The following is a 20391-nucleotide window of genomic DNA, read 5'->3' as shown; positions in this document are numbered from 1 at the left end:
GAGGTCAGCTGAGCTCAAAGACAGGTGGGATCACCTTGGAGGAGCACTGCCCACCCACCTGCCCCACAGCAGGTGACCCCAATAATTTCAATGAGAAAAGAGGCTTTAAAAGATACGATTCACACACCCAGGCCCCGTTTGTGCTCACGGGAAGCGTCCTGGTCCTCGCCACCTCCCAGCAGCCTCTGCGCTCCCTGACGCCCGCCTGACGCCCGCCTAACTGGCCAGCCGGAGCCTGCCTCTCTGCTAAACTCTGTCACCAGCCCTCCACTGCCTCCCACACGCATCTGGGTACCACTCTGGCCAGAGGGGACCTTACACGGGGGCCCCGAGCATCCAGTTTTGCCAAAGCCGACTGATGAGCAGAAAAGGAAAAATCTGTGACTCCCAGCAACACAGGAAGGCCCCCAGGCCCCGCTGCTGTATTTTCTCCCGGCTCTTGCCTCCGCCCGGACCCTCAGGTGGCACCCCGTGCTTGTCTCCTCGACCTTCCGGAAGCTTCTATGGCAAGTAGTATCGCAGCGACCGCGGGTGGCTCTGAGCGGGTTTTCCGTGCTTCGTTGACCACATTCTCTCTTTCCTTCACTAGGTGGACAGTGTTTCCCGTTTTGTTTTTTTGTGTGTTTAACATGTTTAAATTGAGATAACATAGACATAATGTAAAACCTACATCGGTGTCAAGGACATTTCACATTCTTGTGAAACCTGCACCACCCTCCGTCTCCAGGGTGTCTCCATCTCCCCAACGGAAACCGTGTCCCCTGAACTGATTCTCTGTGCGCCCCGCCCGCGGCCCCTGGCGACCTCCATTCTGCCTTCGCCGGGCATCTGATGCTCTGGGGACCTCAGAAGGGCAGTCACACGGTATTTGTCTCTGCCGCCGCCTCGCTGCACTGACTGTAACGTCCTCCAGGTCCGTCCACGTGGCGGCAGGTGTCGCCAGGTCCTTCCTGCTCCAGGCTGGGAGACGCTCCATCGGGTGGACCGCGTTGTGCTTCGCCGTTCGCCTGTTGATGGGCACCTGGCTGCTTTTGGCCACAGGGGTGCACATACCCGTTCTCCTCCGCTTCCTCGGGCATAATCCAGATTTCTGCATCGGGGGGCGGACTCCGGGGCTCGGCCGAGGGGCTGAGACCCGGCCCCTCCCCACCCCACTGCCCGTCACCTCCTCGTGAGCACCGGTGCCCAGGCCGTGGCGCTGAGCTCGTAGGGGTCCCTCCTGCCACCCCTGCAAATTTGCTTCAGGGGCCCGCCTTCCCTTGCGCTTCCCCCCTCCATCAGCCAGCGTTTGGGTGGCCTCCAGCCAGCGCTCCCTGACCTCCCCCCACCCCCCACTTGTGTGTCCTCTTGTCTGGGTGCATCTGTGCCCTTTCTGTTCCCCTCCCTCGACCGGGGATTCCACGGGAGGCACTTCGGCACCCCTCTCTGCCCCCGCCGTGCTCCCCCCACCCCTCCGCCCCAGAGCCAGCACACATCTGCTGCAGCCCAGAGGCCTGACCCCGGGCCGCAGCTCCCAGGAACCGGAAAAGCGTCCGCATGAGAGCAGGGTGGCCTGGGGCTCCCCGGGAAACACAGCCCCGTGCTTGGGAAAGTTGCAGGGCGCAGGCGCTGAGGTGTAAATTTATCCACACTGAGCTGGAAAACATGCCCGCCCCTTCATTCCCCTGCTTCCCCGGTCCCGGGAGCGTGATTCATAGGCCCGCCCTGGTCGGCCCCCTCACGGCGCCCCGTTGTCTGGGACGCAGGGACGCTGACCCACGGAGCAGACCCCACGGTGGGCGGCAGGCGGCGGCTGGGGCCCCCCCCCTCCGTCGTGCTTTGGGGGTTTGCCGACGTTCTGCTTTCATTGCGTAATTAAATTAAATTTACCATTTTCACCATTTCCGGTTGTCCAGCTCAGTGGCCTAAGCGCATTCACGTCGTCGTGAGGCCGTCCCCACCCTCCTTCCCAGAACTGTTTTGTGTCCCCGGACTGACACGGGGCTCCCCGCCCCCGGTCCCCACCGTCCACTTGTGTCGGCGGATCTGACCCCTCCGGCCCCTCGTGGAAGTGGGATCCTTGCACTGAGCCGAGTGTCTCCAGGGTTCATCCGTGCCTGGCGTGCGTCAGAATTTCCTTCCTCTTTCGGGCCGAACAATATTCCGTTGCGGGGACATGCCACATGTTGTTGATCATCCACCTGCTGGTGGCCCCCCCGGGCTGCTCCCACTTCGCCTGTTGTGAATCATCTGCGGTGGCCACGGGTATGCGGTCCTGATTTGACGGTCCCATCAGCAGCTCTGCGGCCGGTGGCCTCACGACGGTCCCGTGGTCCCGCCCTCAGCAGGGCCCGGGCGCCAGGCCCGCACGGGACACGTTACGCGTGGCTCTTGGGTTTCCCTCCCCACGGCCTCCCGTGGCTGGGCGCCGTTTGTGTCCCCGGTGCACAGAAGAGAAACTGAGGCCGGTGAGGTGCCGGGCGCTGGATGGAGGAGTGGCCGCGTGCGGGACCCACATCGCCCCTTTCCCCGGAGCGCGTCCGACGGCCTGTCTGCATCGGTCCATTCGCTGGCTAGCGCGTTGGCTCGTGGAAGCCCCAGGGGTCCCATCCTGCGTCCCGTGCTGGCTCACACGGGGGGAGGAACCGGCGAGGGGTGAGGGGGTTCGGGCCGCGCGGGAGGCACGCGGGCCCGCTGGCCACACGCGTGTTCCGACTCGCCGCTAGCCCCGCGGAGGTGTCCGCGCCCGTGCAGACCCGACAGATGGCCGGGGCCGGAAGTGCTAAATGGAAGTAACTTCCGCCAAACCGCTCTCCCCAGGGCCGTCCTGATTTCTGCCTTTGCCCAAAGGAGGCCTGAGTTCCCGGTCCCGCCCCCTCCCAGCCCGGGGCGCCAGCAGCGAGTCTGTTCCTATTTGCCGAGAGGGTGGGAAGCAAGCCCCCGCCCCCCACCGTTGAGCTGCCTTCCCCGGGACTGGGGGCGCCGAGAGCCCTTTCTCCATCTCCGGGCCACGTGTGCCTCCACAGATTTCCTGTCCCTCCTTTGCCCATTTTCCAATCGGCTGCTCATCTGTGTTTGTTGACTCGGGAGGCGGATGGGTGTGTGGACTGCCCTTTGTCAGGCCGGGGGTGGCTCCCCGGTGATCCCGGTGCGGGATGGCACCCCCACGGGCCGGGGGTGGGGTGGGTGTGTGTCCGGGGGTGTCGGTGGCACAGTAGCCCGGCTGGCAGAAACACGGCCCCCCCCCCCCCCAGCCCACCCTTCTCGGTGGCTGGTCTGCCCTGCAGGCGGCTCTGGGGGCCACCGAGGTGTCCCTGGGCCTCCTGCAGCTTCCCGTGGCTCCAGGCTTCCAAGCTGCTGACCCCTCCGCCGGACCCACTCCCCTCTGAAGCTTTCTTTGTCTTGTTCGGAAGCCGGCAGAATTTGTTCGATTCTTTGTTTATTTATTATTTTTATTTTTTAATGTCTATTTTTGCGCGCGAGAGAGAGAGACAGAGTGTGAAGGGGGGAGGGGCAGCGAGAGAGGGAGACACAGAATCCGAAACGGGCTCCAGGCTCCGAGCCGTCAGCACAGAGCCGGACGCGGGGCTCGAACCCACGAGCCGCACAAACCGTGAGATCGTGACCTGAGCCGAAGCCGGACGCCTAATCAACAAGCCACCCAGGCGCCCCTCCCCTTCAGATTTTAGAGCCCAGCCCTGCTGATGCCCTGACTCAGGAGCTCGGCCTCCCGAACGGTGAGAGCACAGGTGTCTGCCGTTCAAGCCCCCCAGTGTGGGGTCATTTGTCACCGCAGCTGCGGAAACCTGATGCCGTCACCAGCTGGGAAGGACAGATGTCATTTAGCAAGCGCCACCGTCTCCCAGGCTGGGCACCAGGTGCCTTCACCTACAACCTGTCATTTGTCTCCCTGCAACCTGGCAGGTAGGCATCCCCCTTTTACGGACAAGGAGACTGAGGCTCAGAGAGGTTATGTCTCTGGGTCAAGGTCACCCAGCTGCTCAGCGATGATGGAGCTGGTTGCACACCCAGGGCGGCCCGAGCTGCGGAAGGGGAGGTGAGGGAAGCGGCGGGTGGACGCAGACGGGCGCGGCATTCTCTTTTCCCGCTATGGATTGCCGGGGGCTTCCAGGCAGAGGTATCCAGCACGCAGCTGGTGCTGGGGGCTGAGTGCTCAGGAGAGGCCGGGGCTGGGCCCTAGAAATCCTTGCTCAGGGCCCGGACGGTGTTGCAGATCCCTCCAGACCCAAATTTTTATGCCCCTGAAAAAGCGTTGGTGTCTTCTTCCCTTTAAAGTCACCTTGAGAATCTGTACCATGTGCTGGAAGGTTCCAGGCTCCGATCTCATTGGTCTCTCGTCTTTTCAGCAGATGTGAGTGAACAACAGAGCAGTGATTGGTGGGGAGTGAAGGATCATGCCGGAATGTGGGGCAGGGGTGTGCCGGGAGGAGGGGGGAGGGAGCCCATAGGATCCTCACTGGCGGAGATGCTGGGGCCGCCTGGGACCACACACGCCTTTCCTTTTTGGTCGGAGCCCCTTCCCAAGCCGCCTGATGCACCCGACTGCTCCTGGGGTGCGGGCTGCTGTGTGGGCGGCAGGGGAGGACTGTCCACGAGGCAGGGTGGCCGGGACCACATCCTCGAGCGTGCGTGTGTCCTTCCAGGCACCTGTCAGCCCCGCCCACCCGCGCTGTGCAGAAAGAGCACCTTTCTCTCTTTTCTTTCGATCACTTTGTTTCACTCGGGCCCCCCTCCCTGGCAGGTGTGGATGCTGGGCTAGAAGTTTCTGCACGGCAGGTGGCGACCCATTTGTGGGCGTGAAATCAGTTCAGTGGGTCACATCGGCACTGGTTATGTAAGGAGGGGGACTGGCTAGGGAAACGGCAGCGCCCGTCGCGAGCGATAAAAGTAGGTACTGTTTGGTGAAAAACAATAGTTATATATTTACGTGCGGCATAAACCACGGCTGTGTGTGGTGACCGAGGAATGAGCCCTGCAAACCGTACCGCGTCTTTGTCCGCGGGACCTAGGAGTGCGGCCGTATTTGGGAGGCGGTTTTTGCAGATGGGTTTAAAGGAAGGATGTCGTGATGGGGGGATTATCCTGGATTAGCCGCGTGAGCCCTAAATGTGATCGCGGTTATTCTTAGAAGAGGAGGCGGAGGGAGGTTATAGGGACAGACGCACAGAAAACAAGAACACATGACCGCAGAGGCAGGGGTGGGGGTGATGAGGCCACAGGCAGCGAGGGCCGGCTGCCCCGGAGGCTGGAAGGGGGGCGGGGGGGGGGGGCAGATCGTCCCCAGAACGGCTGCAGCCCTGCGGGTACCTTGATTTCGGCCCAGCGGCACCGATTCTGGACTCCGGGCCTCCGGAACCGCGGTCAGCACCCCGTTCCAGAACGTTTGTTACAGCCGCCGTGGGAAGCTTACGCACCGTGGAACACGCAGCCCCGCGCGCAGAGCCCCACACCCTGGCTCGGGGCCCATGGCTGGCCGGGGCTCCACGTGGTGGCCCCGCTCTCGCTCGAACCTTCCTCCTGGGAGCAGCACGCTGGCGCGGGAACGTTCTCCTTGTTCAGAGGCAGCAGCTCGATAGGACAGGCGGAAACGTGTGAGGCCTGTAGGCACGGCTGCACGCGGTCACTTCCGCCCGAGGGTCACTGGCCAAAACCAGCCACGTGAGCAAACAGGAAGTTACCGGGCAGGAGAGTGCTCTGTTCCCCAGGGTAGACTCCGGGAAGGTACATGCACACCTGTCCCCCGGGACCCCTGTCTGGGGGACACGTCCGATTTGTGTGCCGGCGTGGGAACAGTTGGGAAGCCGCTGGCCAGTGACACGGAGCCCGGTGCACGGTGCTTGCTCCCAGGGCCCTTGATCCCGAGGTCGGTGGGTGTCACGGCCCCGCTCTGCCTGTCGGCTCGACTCTTCTGAGCTTCTGGCTGGAAGTTTCTAGGCGTGGCGGAAGCCTCACCTGCTCACCTCACATCTTCGGAGGAAAAGAGGGGCTCATCCTGCGGGGTCTGGGGAGGGGAGAGGGTGGTTCCCCCAAAGCCCCGTTGGTCACAGCCCCAGGATGGGATGTGCAAATTGCAAACTAGCGTAAGCCCGTCGGGGTCCCCGGTCCCTGGCCTTCTGACCACATGGTTGACCTTGAAGGCTGAGGCCTATGCCAAGGGGTGAGACTCCCCCGCGAGGCTGGGAGTCTATAACCTTCCCTCCCGTTGGGCGCCCGCCACACTGCGCCTCCTGCCCGCTGCAGAGCCAGTGGGGAAGGGGCAGGGCGTAGGCACCCCCTCCGTGCCTCGGGCCAGCGAGCCCAGTTGAGGCTGTGGAGGAGGAAGCCATTAGTCTCTGGACCCCGGGCCTGTGTGGGTGAGGGTTGTCTTCACCCTCAGTGTCCCCATGAACCAGGGGCAGCCTCCCGGGGACCTGACGGCCACTGCAGATGGGGGCGCATGGTGCAGTGGGGCCGGGTCTCCGTGGGGTGATCGGTCCCAGGGCCCAGGCAGCGGGGGGCCGGGACAGACACCTGGAGAAGAATGGAGCCCGGGCCTGCACTGTGATTTCTGCCCGAGGGTCCCAGAGTCCACGGAGCCCCCACCGTGATGCGGCCGCCCTCTCCCGGGAGGCTGATCCGACAGCATTGGGGCAGATGGTCCCCGGCCGAGGTGGACTGAAGGTATGCGGCCTTGGGGGTCCCTGGGGGCGACTTTGAGGAGGGGACCCGGGGCTGAGAGGCTCAGAGAGGGCGTAAGACAGAGGCTGGCCCCTGCCCACCTTCCCACCGCAGCGAGCACCCCAGCCTCATGGAGCGGGGGCCCTCCGCACTCCTAGAACGTCTCCTGTCCAACCTCACGCAGGCTGTTCCTTCCCCGTGTCCAGCCACTAGCTGCCCCTCGGCCTCTGCGTGCCCACCGGCCCCTTCCTCCGGGGCGCCCTCTGGGGCACCGGTCACTCGCAGAGGGCTCTGCCAGACCCCCCGACTCACAGCCCACAGCCCCCTCCTGCTCACCAGAGCCGGCTGCACCCCGCCTGTCTCTCTGCCTCAGTTTCCTCTTGGAGACAACAGGGACACGATGGCTCCTGTCTCAGGTATGGAGCAGCACGTGGGACTTGCTGGGTGCTCAGAGGGGCGCTGAGGTCGTGGTCACCATCCTCGTTTCTGTGCGGAGCTGGGCACGGGGACGCAGGGCATGGATGGCAGAATCAGGGAACAGGAAACTCCTCTTGTTTATGAGCCAAAGAGGCTATAACCCTGTGGCCCGGATGGATGATTTGATGATTTGTGCTCACGTGTGGGTCCCACGGGGCCCGGTAGTGACGGCCCAGACAGCCCTGGGGGTTTCCCGTGGTAGCCTGAGGGACACCAGCCCCAGTGACCAGGTGGGGAGGAGGACGTGTCAGACCGTGGCGATGGGTGGCAGTCAGATCAGGTGAGGAAAGCCCCATCCCGGCCGCCAGCACCTGCTCCTGACTCTTTAGAGCTGGTGGGATGGGGTGTTTCCTGCCGGGTGCCTTCAGAGGGGTCCCTCGGCCCGCCCAGCGCTGCACCAAGGGCCGCTGGTGTCACCCCAAAGCCTGTTAACGGTGGTTATTGATGACCGGTGTGCAGACACCTGTGGGTCCCCTGTGGCTACATGCTGGGCCCAGGCCTGTGCTTACTGTGCACGACGTATAACTCCGGGACCAAAGCCAGCAGAGGGGCTCTGAGGACGTGCAGCGCGTCAGCTGGACCCCCCGGGGCCCCGGCACCGCCGTTCACGACCAGCGTCCTTCCCGAGCCTCAGTTTCCCCTCTGGCACGTTGGGGCCCTGCAGTGGATTCAAAAGGTCCGCCCCGAGTCACGTCCACCCAGAAGCTTGGCCTGTGACCTTATCGGGAGTAAGGGTCTTTGCTGGTGTCATCAAGATAGGGTTGGAAATGAAGTCATCCGGGACCAGGGCGGGCCCCAAATCCGGTGACAGGCGCGCTTACCAGAGACAGGAGGGGACGGGCACATGGACACGCGGGGAGAGGCCACGTAAAGAAAGAGGCAGAGGTTGTTGTGACGTGGCCGGGAGCCCCCGGAGCCGGAAGCTGCGGGGAGGGATCCTCCCCGGGAGCCTCCAGAGGGAGCGTGTGCGGCCCTGTGAACGCAGATCTGGGGCTTTCGGCCTCCGGAACTGCGGGAACGTAACGTCGCACGTGAAGCCCCCTGTTTGTGGGGCTGTGCCGGGCAGTCCCAGCACACGGGCCGTGGGGTCGCGCTGCCCGCACCGGGCACACGGGGGCAGGAGATGGGCCCGGCCCCTCCACCCCCGCCCGTGTCTTTCCAAAGTCCCTTTCCCGGACGCCCGGGAAACAGGTGCACCTTTGGGGGTTGGTGGGAGTCTATTTCGGTGTGCCGGGAAGGGGTTGGGCCTGCCCTTCCTCGGGCATGCGGATGGCAGCTGCCGCGTGACCTTCTGGAGAGTCCGTGTGGAGACGTGCCGGCCCCAGAGACTCTCCTGCTGGTTCAACCGCGGCCCACAGCCTCGCCCGGTGCCGGTCCCCGGAGAGGAGGCCACGCTCCATGGGGATGCCGGGAGGAGACACAGGTAAAGCTGGCAACTGCCCTTTTGGCCGAGACCTTCCGGGCGGAGGGGAAAGCTTGAGCCCCACAAGCAAGCTTTGGGGGGTCTGACACGAAGGGAGGCGGTCTAACGGAGCGCCGCTGTTTGTGAACGTGCTGAGGGCCAGCACTTGCGAGCGCCGACTGTATGCCAGGCTTTGGGGACTTTCCGTGACGGCGTCTTGATGACAGCCCTGTGCAGTGACCCATCTCACAGACGAACAGGCCGAAACCCGGGGAAAGGGAGCTTGGACCCCCAGGAACAGAGGGAGGAGGGGATGTACCAGGAAGAGCTTCTGAAGCCCGGGCGGTGGGGGGAGGGGGTGCAGGGCCTGCCTCCCGCAGGTGCCTTGCCTCATGGGGCCTCTGTCTGGGCACGAGTGGGCACCTCGTGTCCGGGCGGCTGGGACAGATCCTTCCCCTCACCGGTTCTTCCTGCAGAGTGGGGGCCGGGACCCCCTCACCCCTATCTCCCCATCCTCGCCTCACACTCTGGGGTAGCTCTGGGGCAGTGTGGCCCGGAAGCTGACCGGTGAGACCCGAGCCCCTCTGGCCTGGCCTGGCTGCGCCCTGGACAGGGCACTTGGCTGCTCCCGGGGGCGCCCCCGCGCCCCCCCCCCCCGTAACCTGAGGTTGATTGAGGCTGCCCTGCCCGAGGTGTCGTGAGCAGACACGGCGGACATTTGATACTCGTTTCCCCGAAGCTCGTGGCTTCGCCCCCACTGGACGTGCTTACGGCACCAGCTGGCTTGGGGTCAGGTGACGTCCCCCCGGCCTGGTGGCTGTGCCGGATTGTTCTGAAATCCCCAGTGGATCCCGGGAGCCCAGGCATGTGACCACGATGTGCGTTTCTCCAGTGGAATTTCCATGCGGACGCGGGACGGGTCTCCCTGCTCAGCCGGACACACCGTGTCCTTCACATCGGACGGTGGGCGGTGGGTGGTGGCGAAGGGCGAACAGGGGTCATGAAAGATGGCCCAGACCCTGTGCAGTAGGGACCACTGTTCCCGGTTCACAGATGAAGAGATGGCATCTTGTGATAAAAATTGCAGTAAAGGAAATGTGATTCTATTTATGTAAGATTATAGTAAAAGCTAAAAACTAAAAATGCTGTGGATCCCTTAGGAAAAAAAAAAATCAGGCTAAATCTCTGTGCTCTCAGATGAAGCGGTGCTTTCTTAGAAACGACAGCACGGACACAGCCAAAGAAAACGCAAATAAATTGGATGTCGTCAAAATTAAACATTCTCATCCCACGAAGAACATTATGTGTTGTATGCGATCAAGGACTTATGTGTGGAACGTGCACACAACCCTTATGGCTCGGGTCTCCAGAAAGCACATTAAATGGACGAAGGGTCTGAAAAGACGCTTCTCCGCAAGAGATTTTCAAATCTGAACAAGCACACGAAAGGTGTTCAACGTCACTAGTCGTGGGTATGGGCAGCTCCCACCTGCTCAGTGGCCGTGGTCGGAAAAACAAGGATGTGGGGACTCTGGAGGCTCGCCCCCTGCGGCTGGTAGGGATGGGAAACGGCAGAGCCATCTAGCCAAAGGTCTGGCGGGTCCTCAGATGGCTAAACACGGAGTCACCGTGTGAATGGCCACTTCCCAATTCAGACATACCCAAGGGAAATGGACTCACGTGTCCACACAAAGGAGATCGTGCCCGAATGGTCACAGCGAGCCGAAAAGTGGGAGCAACCCTAGAGCCCATAGCTGGCAGGTGGATGCGTTCGTGGGATGGAACGTTAGTGGCCGCTAAGAGCCTTCAGCCCTGACTCACGCTCCAGTGCGGATGAACCGTGGAAGCCAATCTGTAGAGACAGAAAGTCAATCATCAGTTGTCAGGGGCTGGGACAGAGGAGGGATGGGGGGTGACGGAAATGGGCGGGGGAGTCTTTCTGGGATGATGAAAATGTGCTAAAATTGATCGTGGCGACCGACACCCTACTCTGTGAAAACAGATGATGCCTGAACCACACAGGTTTGAACCGAGCGGGTCCACTTATATGTGGATTTTTTTCAGCAAATATACATACAACACAGGAAATGTGTTTTCTCTTCCTTATGATGATATTTATTTTTATTTTTTTTAATTTTTTTAACGCTTATTTATTATCGAGAGAAAGAGACAGAGCGTGAGCAGGGGAGGAGCAGAGAGGGGGAGACACAGAATCCGAAGCAGGCTCCAGGCTCCGAGCTGTCAGCACAGAGCCCGACGCGGGCTCAAACCTGAGATCATGACCTGTGCTGAAGTCGGATGCATAACCGACTGAGCCACCCAGGCGCCCCCCCCCCGATGATATTTTTTTTTAAATTTTTTTTTTCAATGTTTATTTATTTTTGGGACAGAGAGAGACCGAGCATGAACGGGGGAGGGGCAGAGAGAGAGGGAGACACAGAATCGGAAACAGGCTCCAGACTCCGAGCCATCAGCCCAGAGCTGGACGCGGGGCTCGAACTCCCGGACCGCGAGATCATGACCTGTGCTGAAGTCGGACGCTTAACCGACTGAGCCACCCAGGCGCCCCCCCCATGATATTTTTAATAGCATTTTCTTTCCCCTAGCTTACGCTATTGTAAAACCCCAGCATATAGTACATGTAACATACAAAATACATGTTAATCGACTGTATCCGTTGTCCGTAGGCTCTGGCCAATAGGAGGCTAGTAGTCGTTAAGGTTCTGGGGACTCAAAAGTTATGCTTGGATTTTCAACTGCATTAGGGGTGGTTGGTGCCTCCAACCCCGTGTCGTTCAAGGGTCACCTTTACACCAACAATCATAAAGTTGTGCATTTTAGGCAGGTGAGTTGTGTGGCATGTGAATTGTAGCTCAATAAAACTTTTGTTTGAAGTGGACGCGGGGCACCTTCTGGAGAGCGGCGTGGGTCCTGGGCGTGTGCTCAGGGTATTGTTTTTGAAGAGAGTACGTCTGGGACACGAAGGCAAGGCATCGGTTCTGTCCCCCGAGAAGATTACGTTGTTATATCGTATCGCATCCTAGGTCGTAGCATGTCACACGTCCTAGGTGTGCGTGTGTGTGTGTGTGTGTGTGTGTGTGTGTGTGTGTGAGAACGTATACGGATAACATCTTGTTTGCAGCTCACGGGACTGCCTGCTGGGATGGTCACGGTGGCTAATGTCAGCGTAGAAGGTTAGCAGGGATTGTAATTCTTCAACTTCTGTGTGCTGTTTGGGTCACCAAAAAGAAGGTATTTTTGTTGTCGAAACCTAAGGAATTGTGGTCTTGGGGGGTGGGCAGCGGCTCCAGGATGGGCTCCCACGCAGCACCACGTGACATCAGAAGGCCACACGTCTGGGCCCCTCCAGGTGGAGCAGGGGCCCGTCACCGCGGACGGGCTGTGTGACCGGGCATTGGTGACCCTGGTGCGCCTGAGCTCAGAGGGGGGTGGGGTCTGTGGCTGTCGGTTTGTGCACTGGACACTGTCAGTGCGCGTGAAATGCCCCAGGAGACGTCGGGGTGACGGGCGGTGTGGTGTGTGTGTCGAACTGATGTCCTGCACGTCTCAGCTTTCCCTGGGCCCCAGGCCAGCACGCTGGATGCCTGGTTTTAATTAGACTCAGGACATGCTTCCCCTGCCACGGCCCTTCCGTGGCCCAGCGAGCAGGAGGAAAGCACAGAGGGGCCCGCACGTGAGTGGGGGAAGGGCCCGAGGAGGACAAACCAGTCCTGTGACCGCCCCCCTCCCCGTTCCAGCTACAGCTGTGTGATCTTCCCAAGCTGCTGAGCATCTCTGAGCCCCAGGCTCCTTATCTGCACAGTGGGGTGGTCACAGCTCTCGGGCCCACACCGGACGGGGGGCATCGTCACATCCTCCCTGAACCCGCCCGCGTCTGCTCCTATGCCGTTACGGCCCCCAAATCACGGGAAGCTGAAGTTTGCCTCTGCCCGCTTGTAGGTCAGCGCTGGTGGTCGCCCCCAGCCCCATGACTCCAAGGGGACCCCCAACCTTACCCCCAGACGCCGCCCCACTGGGCAGATGTGTCTCAGGGGCTCCCATGAGCGTCTGGTGTTATCCTCCCCAGACCCTGGCGGTCCCACGGAGGAAGGAGGGAGGGCACGGAGGCCTGGAGGGGCACGGCTGCCCAGCAGAGGTGAGAACGGGGGCCCACAAGCCGCGGCCAGACGTCCCGCAGGCTCCCCGCCCCTCCAGGCTCACCCCTGCGTCCTGGTGGCCTGGGGTATCTGGTGTGGTCGGATTCCCCGGCCACGATTTTCAGATGCAGACTGAGACCCTTTATCACCAACACAGACCACTAAACAGGCTGGTAACGCTCACGTTTCCTGGAGAAAAGTGACATCGCCCAGGGGGCCCCTCGCTGCCCTGGACGCTCGCCGTGGACGGGGGAGGTGCCGCACGAGCCCCGAGGAGCAGGTTGGGGGAATTTTAACTTGAACTCTGGCGTGAACCCCGCAATGTGCTGTGGGTTTTGGGGGCTCGGGCACCAGTAGCTGCTTTTGGATGCAGGGATCAGGGTCTCCACGCACCATGCGAGCGTCTGGAGGGCCTGGGATGGGGACGGCCAGGCCAGGCACTGGGGAGGGGCAGGAAGGGACTGAAGACCCCGAGTAAGGGCTGCCGGCTGGCAGGGAGGAACGCAGAGGCCCCGAATCCCACCTGGACAGAGGAGGGTCCTTCTGGGCCCGTTGGGAGCCGCAGCCGGGTCTGGAGGTTAATCGGGTGCTTGTTCCAAGGGCCGTGAGCCGCCCCGTCCCCAGGCTGCTCGGTGTCGGCAAAGATGGTGAAGCTGGGAAGCAGGTTTGAGGAGCAGGGGCCCCGTGGAGGCAGACTCGACTGCCCTTCTGGAAGGCCACACACACCCGCCAGGTCCCTCGCGCGCCTCCCCCCAGCATGGCACGGTGGGCAGGGGAGACCTGGGTCCAGTCCCGGCCCGAGCAAGTGGCTTCGCCGCTCAGAACCTCTGCCTGTCCATCTGTAAAGCTGCCACCAGAGGCCAGTTCCCAGTTGTGTGAATGAAGTGACGACTGGAGGAGAGGTGGCCGGTGCTCAGTGGGCCTCAGGAAATGGGCGGTGTCCTCCTGGGACACAGACAGGGAGGCGAGGTCAAGGGGGGACAGTGACCTCTCAGGCCCCTGTGGCTCTCAGTGACCTCTCAGACCCCTGCCGGATCCAAAGCCAAGGGCGCTCCCAGGGGCTTGGACTTGCCGACGTTGTCCAGTGGGGCAGCTGGGCCCCCGTCCGGGCTCGGTGTCTCCGGGTCACGGCTGCAGCCCTGTCTTCTGAGTCCTGGGCTGCACAGGCTGGTGATCCTGACTGGCCAGGGTGCACCGGGGGCGCACTGGCAGCCTCCGGCCAGCGGGCCCCACACCGACGGGGTCCCGTGGCAGCTGGCCCGGCGGGAGGGCCTCGGCCCTCACAGACCTCGGTGGGAGGCCACAGCTGGGGCCGGAGGTCACGTGGCCCGCGTTCCTGTCTCAGCTGTCCCCCGTCCCCGTATCCTGCTCTGGGAGCCAATCGGGGACGGAAACCGCCGAATGCAGTGCCTGGCACTTAGCCCGGGGAACGGGAACCGAAAGATGATGTCACACACGTCATTGTCACCCGTGCTGGTGCCCCGTGCAGTGCTTTGAGTCATCGGATATGTGTCCTGTTCCCGTTAGATTTGAGGAACGTTTACTGGGGCACATGCCGGGTACTGGACCCTGGATGTACGTTCCGACCCAGACAGAGTCGCTTACTGCTCTAGAGGTGACCACCCTGGCCTGTGGCCATGTGACCGGAGGGTCAAGCACCGGCCTGGGGGCCTGGAGACCCCCGCCCTGCACCCGGCCTGCCCAGACTCTGTGTGACCTGGGCGGGGCCCGCCCCTCTCTGCCATTGGCCATTTCCCCTGGGCCTGTGTGGGGACAGGACGGGCCCAGATGCCCTGACCTTCCGGAGTGCCGCCCGTGAGGTCCTCAGATGCCTCTCCGGTCAGGAGGAGCTGCTCTTCCGGCAATGAAATAATACCCTCGGGGACGTGGGTGGAGAGGCCTCCCGGACCAGCTGCTTGGAGCGTGGAGCATCCTGGGAATTGCCAGGAGCCCCGGCTGAGGCCTGCGGGAGGCCCTGCGGCCAGCCTGAGCTTCCGGGGCTGCTCACGGCCGCGTTGCGCCCCGCTTCTGCCTCGGGAAGGAGCCCCCCGCCATGGGGCAGCCCTGCCCCGTCTCCCTCCTCAGAAAGCCTGGCGGGGGGAGGGGTGGGGGTGGCTCATCGTCCCCCTGCGGATGGAAAACAGGCTCGGGGGGGTGGGGCACCAGCACATCCCAGGCCTGGCTTCTGGCTCTTTCCACCCGTGGGGATGGTGGATTTGTTTCCTGGGGATGCAGTAACAAAGTCCCACCGACTGGGGCTTGCCCAGCAGATGTTGGCTCACATTCTGGAGGGGAGGGGGCCCTGAGATCAAGGTGTCGCCGGGGTGGGGTCCTTCCGACGTCCGTGAGGGAAGGATCTCTCCTCGGCTTGCAGACAATTGTCCTGTCCCTGTGTCTGCACGTGGTCCCCTCTGTGTCCTGATGTCCACTGTGCATAAGGACAGTCGTGTTGGAGCAGGGCCACCCGATGATCTCACTTTAGCTTGACCACTTGTGTAAACACCTTGCCTCCAAGTCAGGTCATATTCTGAGGCGCTGGGGGCTAGGGGGTCAACGTATGAATCTGGGGGGGACACAGTTCAGCTGTCACAGATGGGCTCTTTCCGTGGCCCCTGGGACCCCCCTTTTGGCCACACACACTCTGCAGGGAGGGAGGGAGACAGGGCCGGCTTTTCGTCCCTCCCCCCATCAAGTATGAGGCTCATTCCAGGCTCCGTGGGGCTGCCTGGTGTTCCCCCCCCACCCCAGGCTGTGTGTGGCTGAGAGTGACTTTGTGGGAATGTGCTCCCATCTCCGGGCAGGAAGAACCATGGGGCAGCGGGGGTCTGAGCTCGGTCCGCCGGGATCCAGACGCCAAGCTGCTGTCACTCCGATGGAGAGTGATCTCTGACCCCTGGCCTCCCTGGGTCTGGCGGGGTTGACCCTGTGCAGCTCCCCCAACCTACCCAAAGGGCCCGCAGCAGTGCCCTGGGAGCAAGGGGCCCACGTCGGGCGGGGTGGCCCAGGATTCACACCCACACCCAGGCCTCCTGGACGGGGAGCGTGACCCAGGCGGTCTGAGGTGAACTGGGTCCTCTGTTCCCCCAGCCCCGTGCTGGCCTTTAGGGGGCCCCGGAGAGAGACGGGAGCCCCCAGTGGGGTCTCCAGCAGAGGCGGCCAGAGGTTCACTGGCCGTTTTGGAGAGGAGATGTCGCTTGTTCCAGGTGGCAGTCGGTGGCCCAGGGGGACCCCACTGCTGCAGCATTGAGAGGAGCCAGTGCCCAGAGCGCCCCCCGGGGCATGGGGCTCAGCACGCGGGCTCCCCGTGAGCGCGTTGTGGGTACAGAGGAGACCTGGGGGGTCAGTGGTCTTCGCAGGTGAAGGGGCAGGAGCCTCACTCCCAGGAGACGGCGTGGCGGGGGCCGGGGCTGGTGCTGGGACAACTTTGGGAAAGGGTCTGGGGTCAGCAAGCAGTGGGGGAGAAGTCAGGGAACCAGGTGGGCGCGGGGTGTGGAGGCGTGGGGGTCCCTCGGGGACATGGGTCCTATGGGCTGTGGGCAGGGTATTGAGCAGGTCAGGGACCCGAGCAAAGGACCTGACCTTGCTGGTGCTCAAGGCCACCTTCCCTGGTCCTGCCACCTTGCCGGAGCTTGTCCTGGGGGCTCTGTCGTCCGGGCTGTCCCCTTGCTGTGAGCCCGTGGGCTCAAGGGGACAGTCTCCCACCAGGTCCAAATGGGGACCTCCCGAGACACTTGGGACTTGGGAGCCAGGGTAGGTTGGCGGGAGGAGGGCAGACCGGGGATTGAATCTTGACTCCATCCTTCCTGGCTGTGTGGCCTTGGGCTGGTTAGCTTACCTCTCTGAGCTTGGTTTCTCACTCTGCCAAAAGGGCACAAGAGTGTCTACCCCAGGGTGGCAGGAAGGACTCCAGACAAGGTCATGCCAGACTTTGGGCATTTCCTTCCCTGAATCAAAGCAGCCAGCACATCCTCGTGGGACTTGGGCCGTGGAGGGAGGGACGTTTCTGTGTCTGGAGAGGTCTGGAGTGAGCCTCAAGCCGGCTGTGTGCAGAGGGGGAGGCACGCCATGTCGGGACTTGGCAGGGGATTCTGGGGGTCTGGCTGTGGTTTTCTGTGGCCGAATGACACGCCGCCCCAAATCTTCAGCACCGAACGTACATTCTGGGACATTCACGGGTTCCAAGGGTCGGAAATCCAGAAAGGGCACGGCAGGGGCATTTTCTATCCTCCCCTCGATGTCTGTGGTTTCTCCTGGGAAGACGTAAAGACTGGGGGTGACCCGAGAGCTGGGGATGATGGAGCCCCTGGAGGCATCGTGGCTCACGTGGCTGGTGGCCCACGTGGCTGGTGGCCAGAACAGCTTCACGTGCGTGCTGCGTGCGATCCCTCTGTATTTGGGGTGGTCGTGCTTCCTCACAGCGTGGCCTCTGGGCTCCAAGAAGGAGCGTCCTTAAAAGCAAGCTTGTGGGGACGCCTGGGTGGCGCAGTCGGTTAAGCGTCCGACTTCAGCCAGGTCACGATCTCGCGGTCCGTGAGTTCGAGCCCCGCGTCAGGCTCTGGGCTGATGGCTCGGAGCCTGGAGCCTGTTTCCGATTCTGTGTCTCCCTCTCTCTGACCCTCCCCCGTTCATGCTCTGTCTCTCTCTGTCCCAAAAATAAATAAAAACATTGAAAAAAAAATTAAAAAAAAAAAAAAAAAAAAGCAAGCTTGTGGCGTGATGATCTGGCCTGGAAGCCACGTGGAGTTGTTTCCATCACATTGTTGGCCGAGGCCGTCCCCAGATGTCCACCCGTGTTCCAGGGGAGGGGTCTCCCACCCCGACACTTAGTGGGTGATGCGGTAAAGCCACATTGGAGAAGAGCTTTGTGGGACGGGCATCTGCCTCCAGGAACTGCTTGGAGCGGTGAGCGTCCAGACCTCCAGAAGGAGGGGCGGTCACATTGCCGGATGCCCAGGCACACGGCGTGCAGGTGGAGACGGGCACCTGTCCCCAAATGTTGCGGTTCAGTGTGGTGTGTGTTGATTCGTCCTATTTCTCGAATGCCTAGCAGGTGCCAGGCGCTGGGCTGGGTGCGGGGCCCCCGAGGGTGAAGGGGACATTCAGCGCAGTGGGGTGAACAGGAGAGGAGATTCAGCTCAGCCACCTAGCAGACACTTATCACCGTGTCCCCGGCCCTGAGCGGGGCCCAGGGGACCCCCGGTGGCTCTGCCCCCAGACATCATGGTGTCGGGCAGAAGTTGGCCGGGAGTGTGCAGCACTTTAACATGCTCAGTTCTGCCTGCGAACGTTTGTGCTGAGCCCATGTCCCCGTCCTAGAACCCAGTCAAGCAGAGCTGATCGCTGCCGGCCGACTGCAGTCTGGTCCTGGGGCAGGTCAAGGGCTCGTGTGGGCGCACTCAGCCCCACAGAGAAACCAGAGGCCACATCTGTGGGGAACCGGCCGAGGGCCAGGTCACTCCCGGGGGGTGGAGGGAACAGCTTCCCACGAGGTGGCATCCCCAGGGGGACAGGGGTCCCTGCGGTCCGATGGTGTGGGTATCGAAACGGGCCTGAGGGTGGCTGCTACGGGAGTTTAGGCGTCTGGTGCAACGAGCTTCCGGGTGGGGTGTTTCTGTCCCCCAACTCTGTGCCCTGGAGTGCAGACCCCTGGGGGCGGGAACTGCCCCGAGCTCGGCAGGGAGCAGGTACCCGCAGCGTCTTCGCTGGCGCTGGTGGAGGACTGGATGAATGACTTCCTGGAAGGGTCAGACAGGATCGCCCCTCTGGCCCGTCTGGGGAGCCTGCTTGCTGGGCCCAGGCTGCCGACGGCCTCGGAGAGAACAGCCAGCTCCGTGATTATAATTAGCCGTCGGCCCGTAAGTAGGTTAGCGAAGGGAGTGCTCCCGTGTGATTTGAAGTGATTTTCCGACACGCAGCCCTGGGGAGGGCGGCGGGAGAGAGCGCGACCTACTCCTGACCTGAGGCACAGCCTGTAAAACAGCGTTCTGAGGGCAGGGCAGACAGACCCTCCCGGGCACGGGGGTGGGGGCGTCATTAACTCTGTACTTAGAAAACCAGCGCCAAGAAACACGCGTGCCAGAGGGGTACGCAAGCCACAGGGATGCTTATGGCCACGTAGGGCGTGTGAGAGCCATCTCCCCCAAACCGGGCCCAAGGGACACACACTTCCCAGACTCGGCCCCTGGCCCTGGGGGCCTTCCACGCGGGGGGAGACGGGCACACAGGCCGACGGGCAGGGGCCACCCAGCGCGGTCGGGACTGTGATGGAAATGAGCACGGTGACGTGCCCTTGCTGAAGACCCAGAAGGCACCTGCCTACCTCGTGTCACCTCCTCCCAGAAGTTCTCCTTGATTGCACAGAGGGCCATGCCCCCTGTGTGCCTGGGACCCACCCTGGGTATATCAGAGTCTCAGGAGTGGGTGTGCATGCATGGTTTATGAGGCTATTTGATATTAGAACACAGTCACGCAGTTTGGAACCCCGGCCGGTGGTTCGCAGGATGCAAACAGCAGAGGGGAGAGCACAGCGAAGCCATCACGGCTGGCGGGGCCATGGGGTCCAGTCAGAACTGGAGCGCACAGGGTCCCACGTCCTGTACCGAGGTGCGTGTCCGTCCGGAGCAAACCCTGCACCAGATGACCAGGGACTGTGGGTCTTTGGCCCTGCCAGGCACAGCCAGCTCGGGCTCCAGCACGAACTGGACCCTCGGGGAGAAAACGGAAGAAAACGGCTAGAAATGTCCCGAGGATCACGAACGGCAGGTGCTTTGCGGTCTGGGAAGTGGGAGATGCATCGGGGTCCCCCATCTGGGAATGCCTATCCCCATCGCGGAGGTGGAAACAGGCTTCGGAGGGCATGTGACCTGCCCAAGGTGTCAGGGCCAGGGAGGGGCATAGCTCGTGTCAGTACGGCTCTCCGGCTCCCCCCCCCCCCCACCCCCTCCGTCGTCTACCCCACCACGTCACGAGGTGACTGGAGCGTGGAGGCAAATCTGGGGACATCTACAAACGAGGCTGGCGTGTGAGCCGAGGCATGGCCCTCTGGGAGCTTCCGGTCTCCCTCCTGGCAGCCTCCTCCCCGTCCCCACCCCCAGCTGCGGGGAGGCCCCCGAGATCTGGGGACCTGGGGACCACCAGGCCAGCCTTGCACCAGGGGCTTCCTCGACTTTAATGGAGCCTAAAACAATTCCTCAGGAGACCGAGCTCCAATTTAGAGATGTGAAAACTGAGGCTTCTTGGGATTCGGTCAGCTCTCCAAGGTCACGCGGCCGCCCCCGGATGTCACAGCCCGCCCTGCTGGCTCCCGTCCCAGCTCCAGCAGCACACGGCTTCTCCTGGAGAGAGAGCACGGTCGCAGCCTGGAGGGGCTGCCGGGCATCGCGGGGGCTGCGGGGCTGGCCCCCGGTCAGGGCGCGCTGGCCGCGTCCCTCCCCTGTGACCGCGGGCGTTACGCAGTGGTGGTGCCTGTAGTAATTCCTGTTCCCTGCGAGGCCCCCCGGTGCCGGGATTTCACTAGCACAGGGGGATTCAGTGGCCACAGCCCTTTGTGGGATCGATTCGTGCCACTGGCATTTATGTTTTACGTGATGATCACGGCTGGGGGTCTGTAGTGCGAAGAGCCCGCTGTGCGTGTGGTTAGGGCTCCGGCGTGGCCGTTCTCTCTCTCTCTCTCTCTCTCTCTCTCTCTCTCTCTCTCTC

At 62.4% G+C, this 20391-nt stretch overlaps 1 protein-coding gene across 23 annotated transcripts in view; it reads left to right on the top strand.

The window, feature by feature from the left end:
• The window catches only part of ABLIM2 (actin binding LIM protein family member 2), a 141329-nt gene that overhangs the window by 16259 nt on the left and 104679 nt on the right, over positions 1-20391 (top strand). For 13 of the 23 annotated variants that reach the window (XR_005794540.1, XM_040488833.1, XM_040488851.1 and 10 more), the window contains exon 1: positions 8448-8557. The exons of 1 other annotated variant lie outside the window; for it this stretch is intronic. Coding sequence is in view for 21 of the 22 variants with exons in the window: in XM_040488833.1 (XP_040344767.1) it covers positions 8533-8557 (25 nt within the window). In the remaining variant the exon portion in view is untranslated. Of the gene's footprint in view, positions 1-8447; positions 8558-20391 lie in introns of those variants that run through there. 9 more of the 23 variants (XM_040488808.1, XM_040488789.1, XM_040488800.1 and 6 more) reach the window with 1 other exon arrangement.

This window comes from Herpailurus yagouaroundi, unplaced genomic scaffold, assembly GCF_014898765.1.
Source record: "Herpailurus yagouaroundi ecotype Mexico unplaced genomic scaffold, PumYag 28, whole genome shotgun sequence".
In the NCBI taxonomy this organism is placed as follows: Eukaryota; Metazoa; Chordata; class Mammalia; order Carnivora; family Felidae; genus Herpailurus; species Herpailurus yagouaroundi.
Note: the sequence above shows the minus strand (reverse complement) of the source record. Positions and strands in the feature narration are given on the sequence as shown.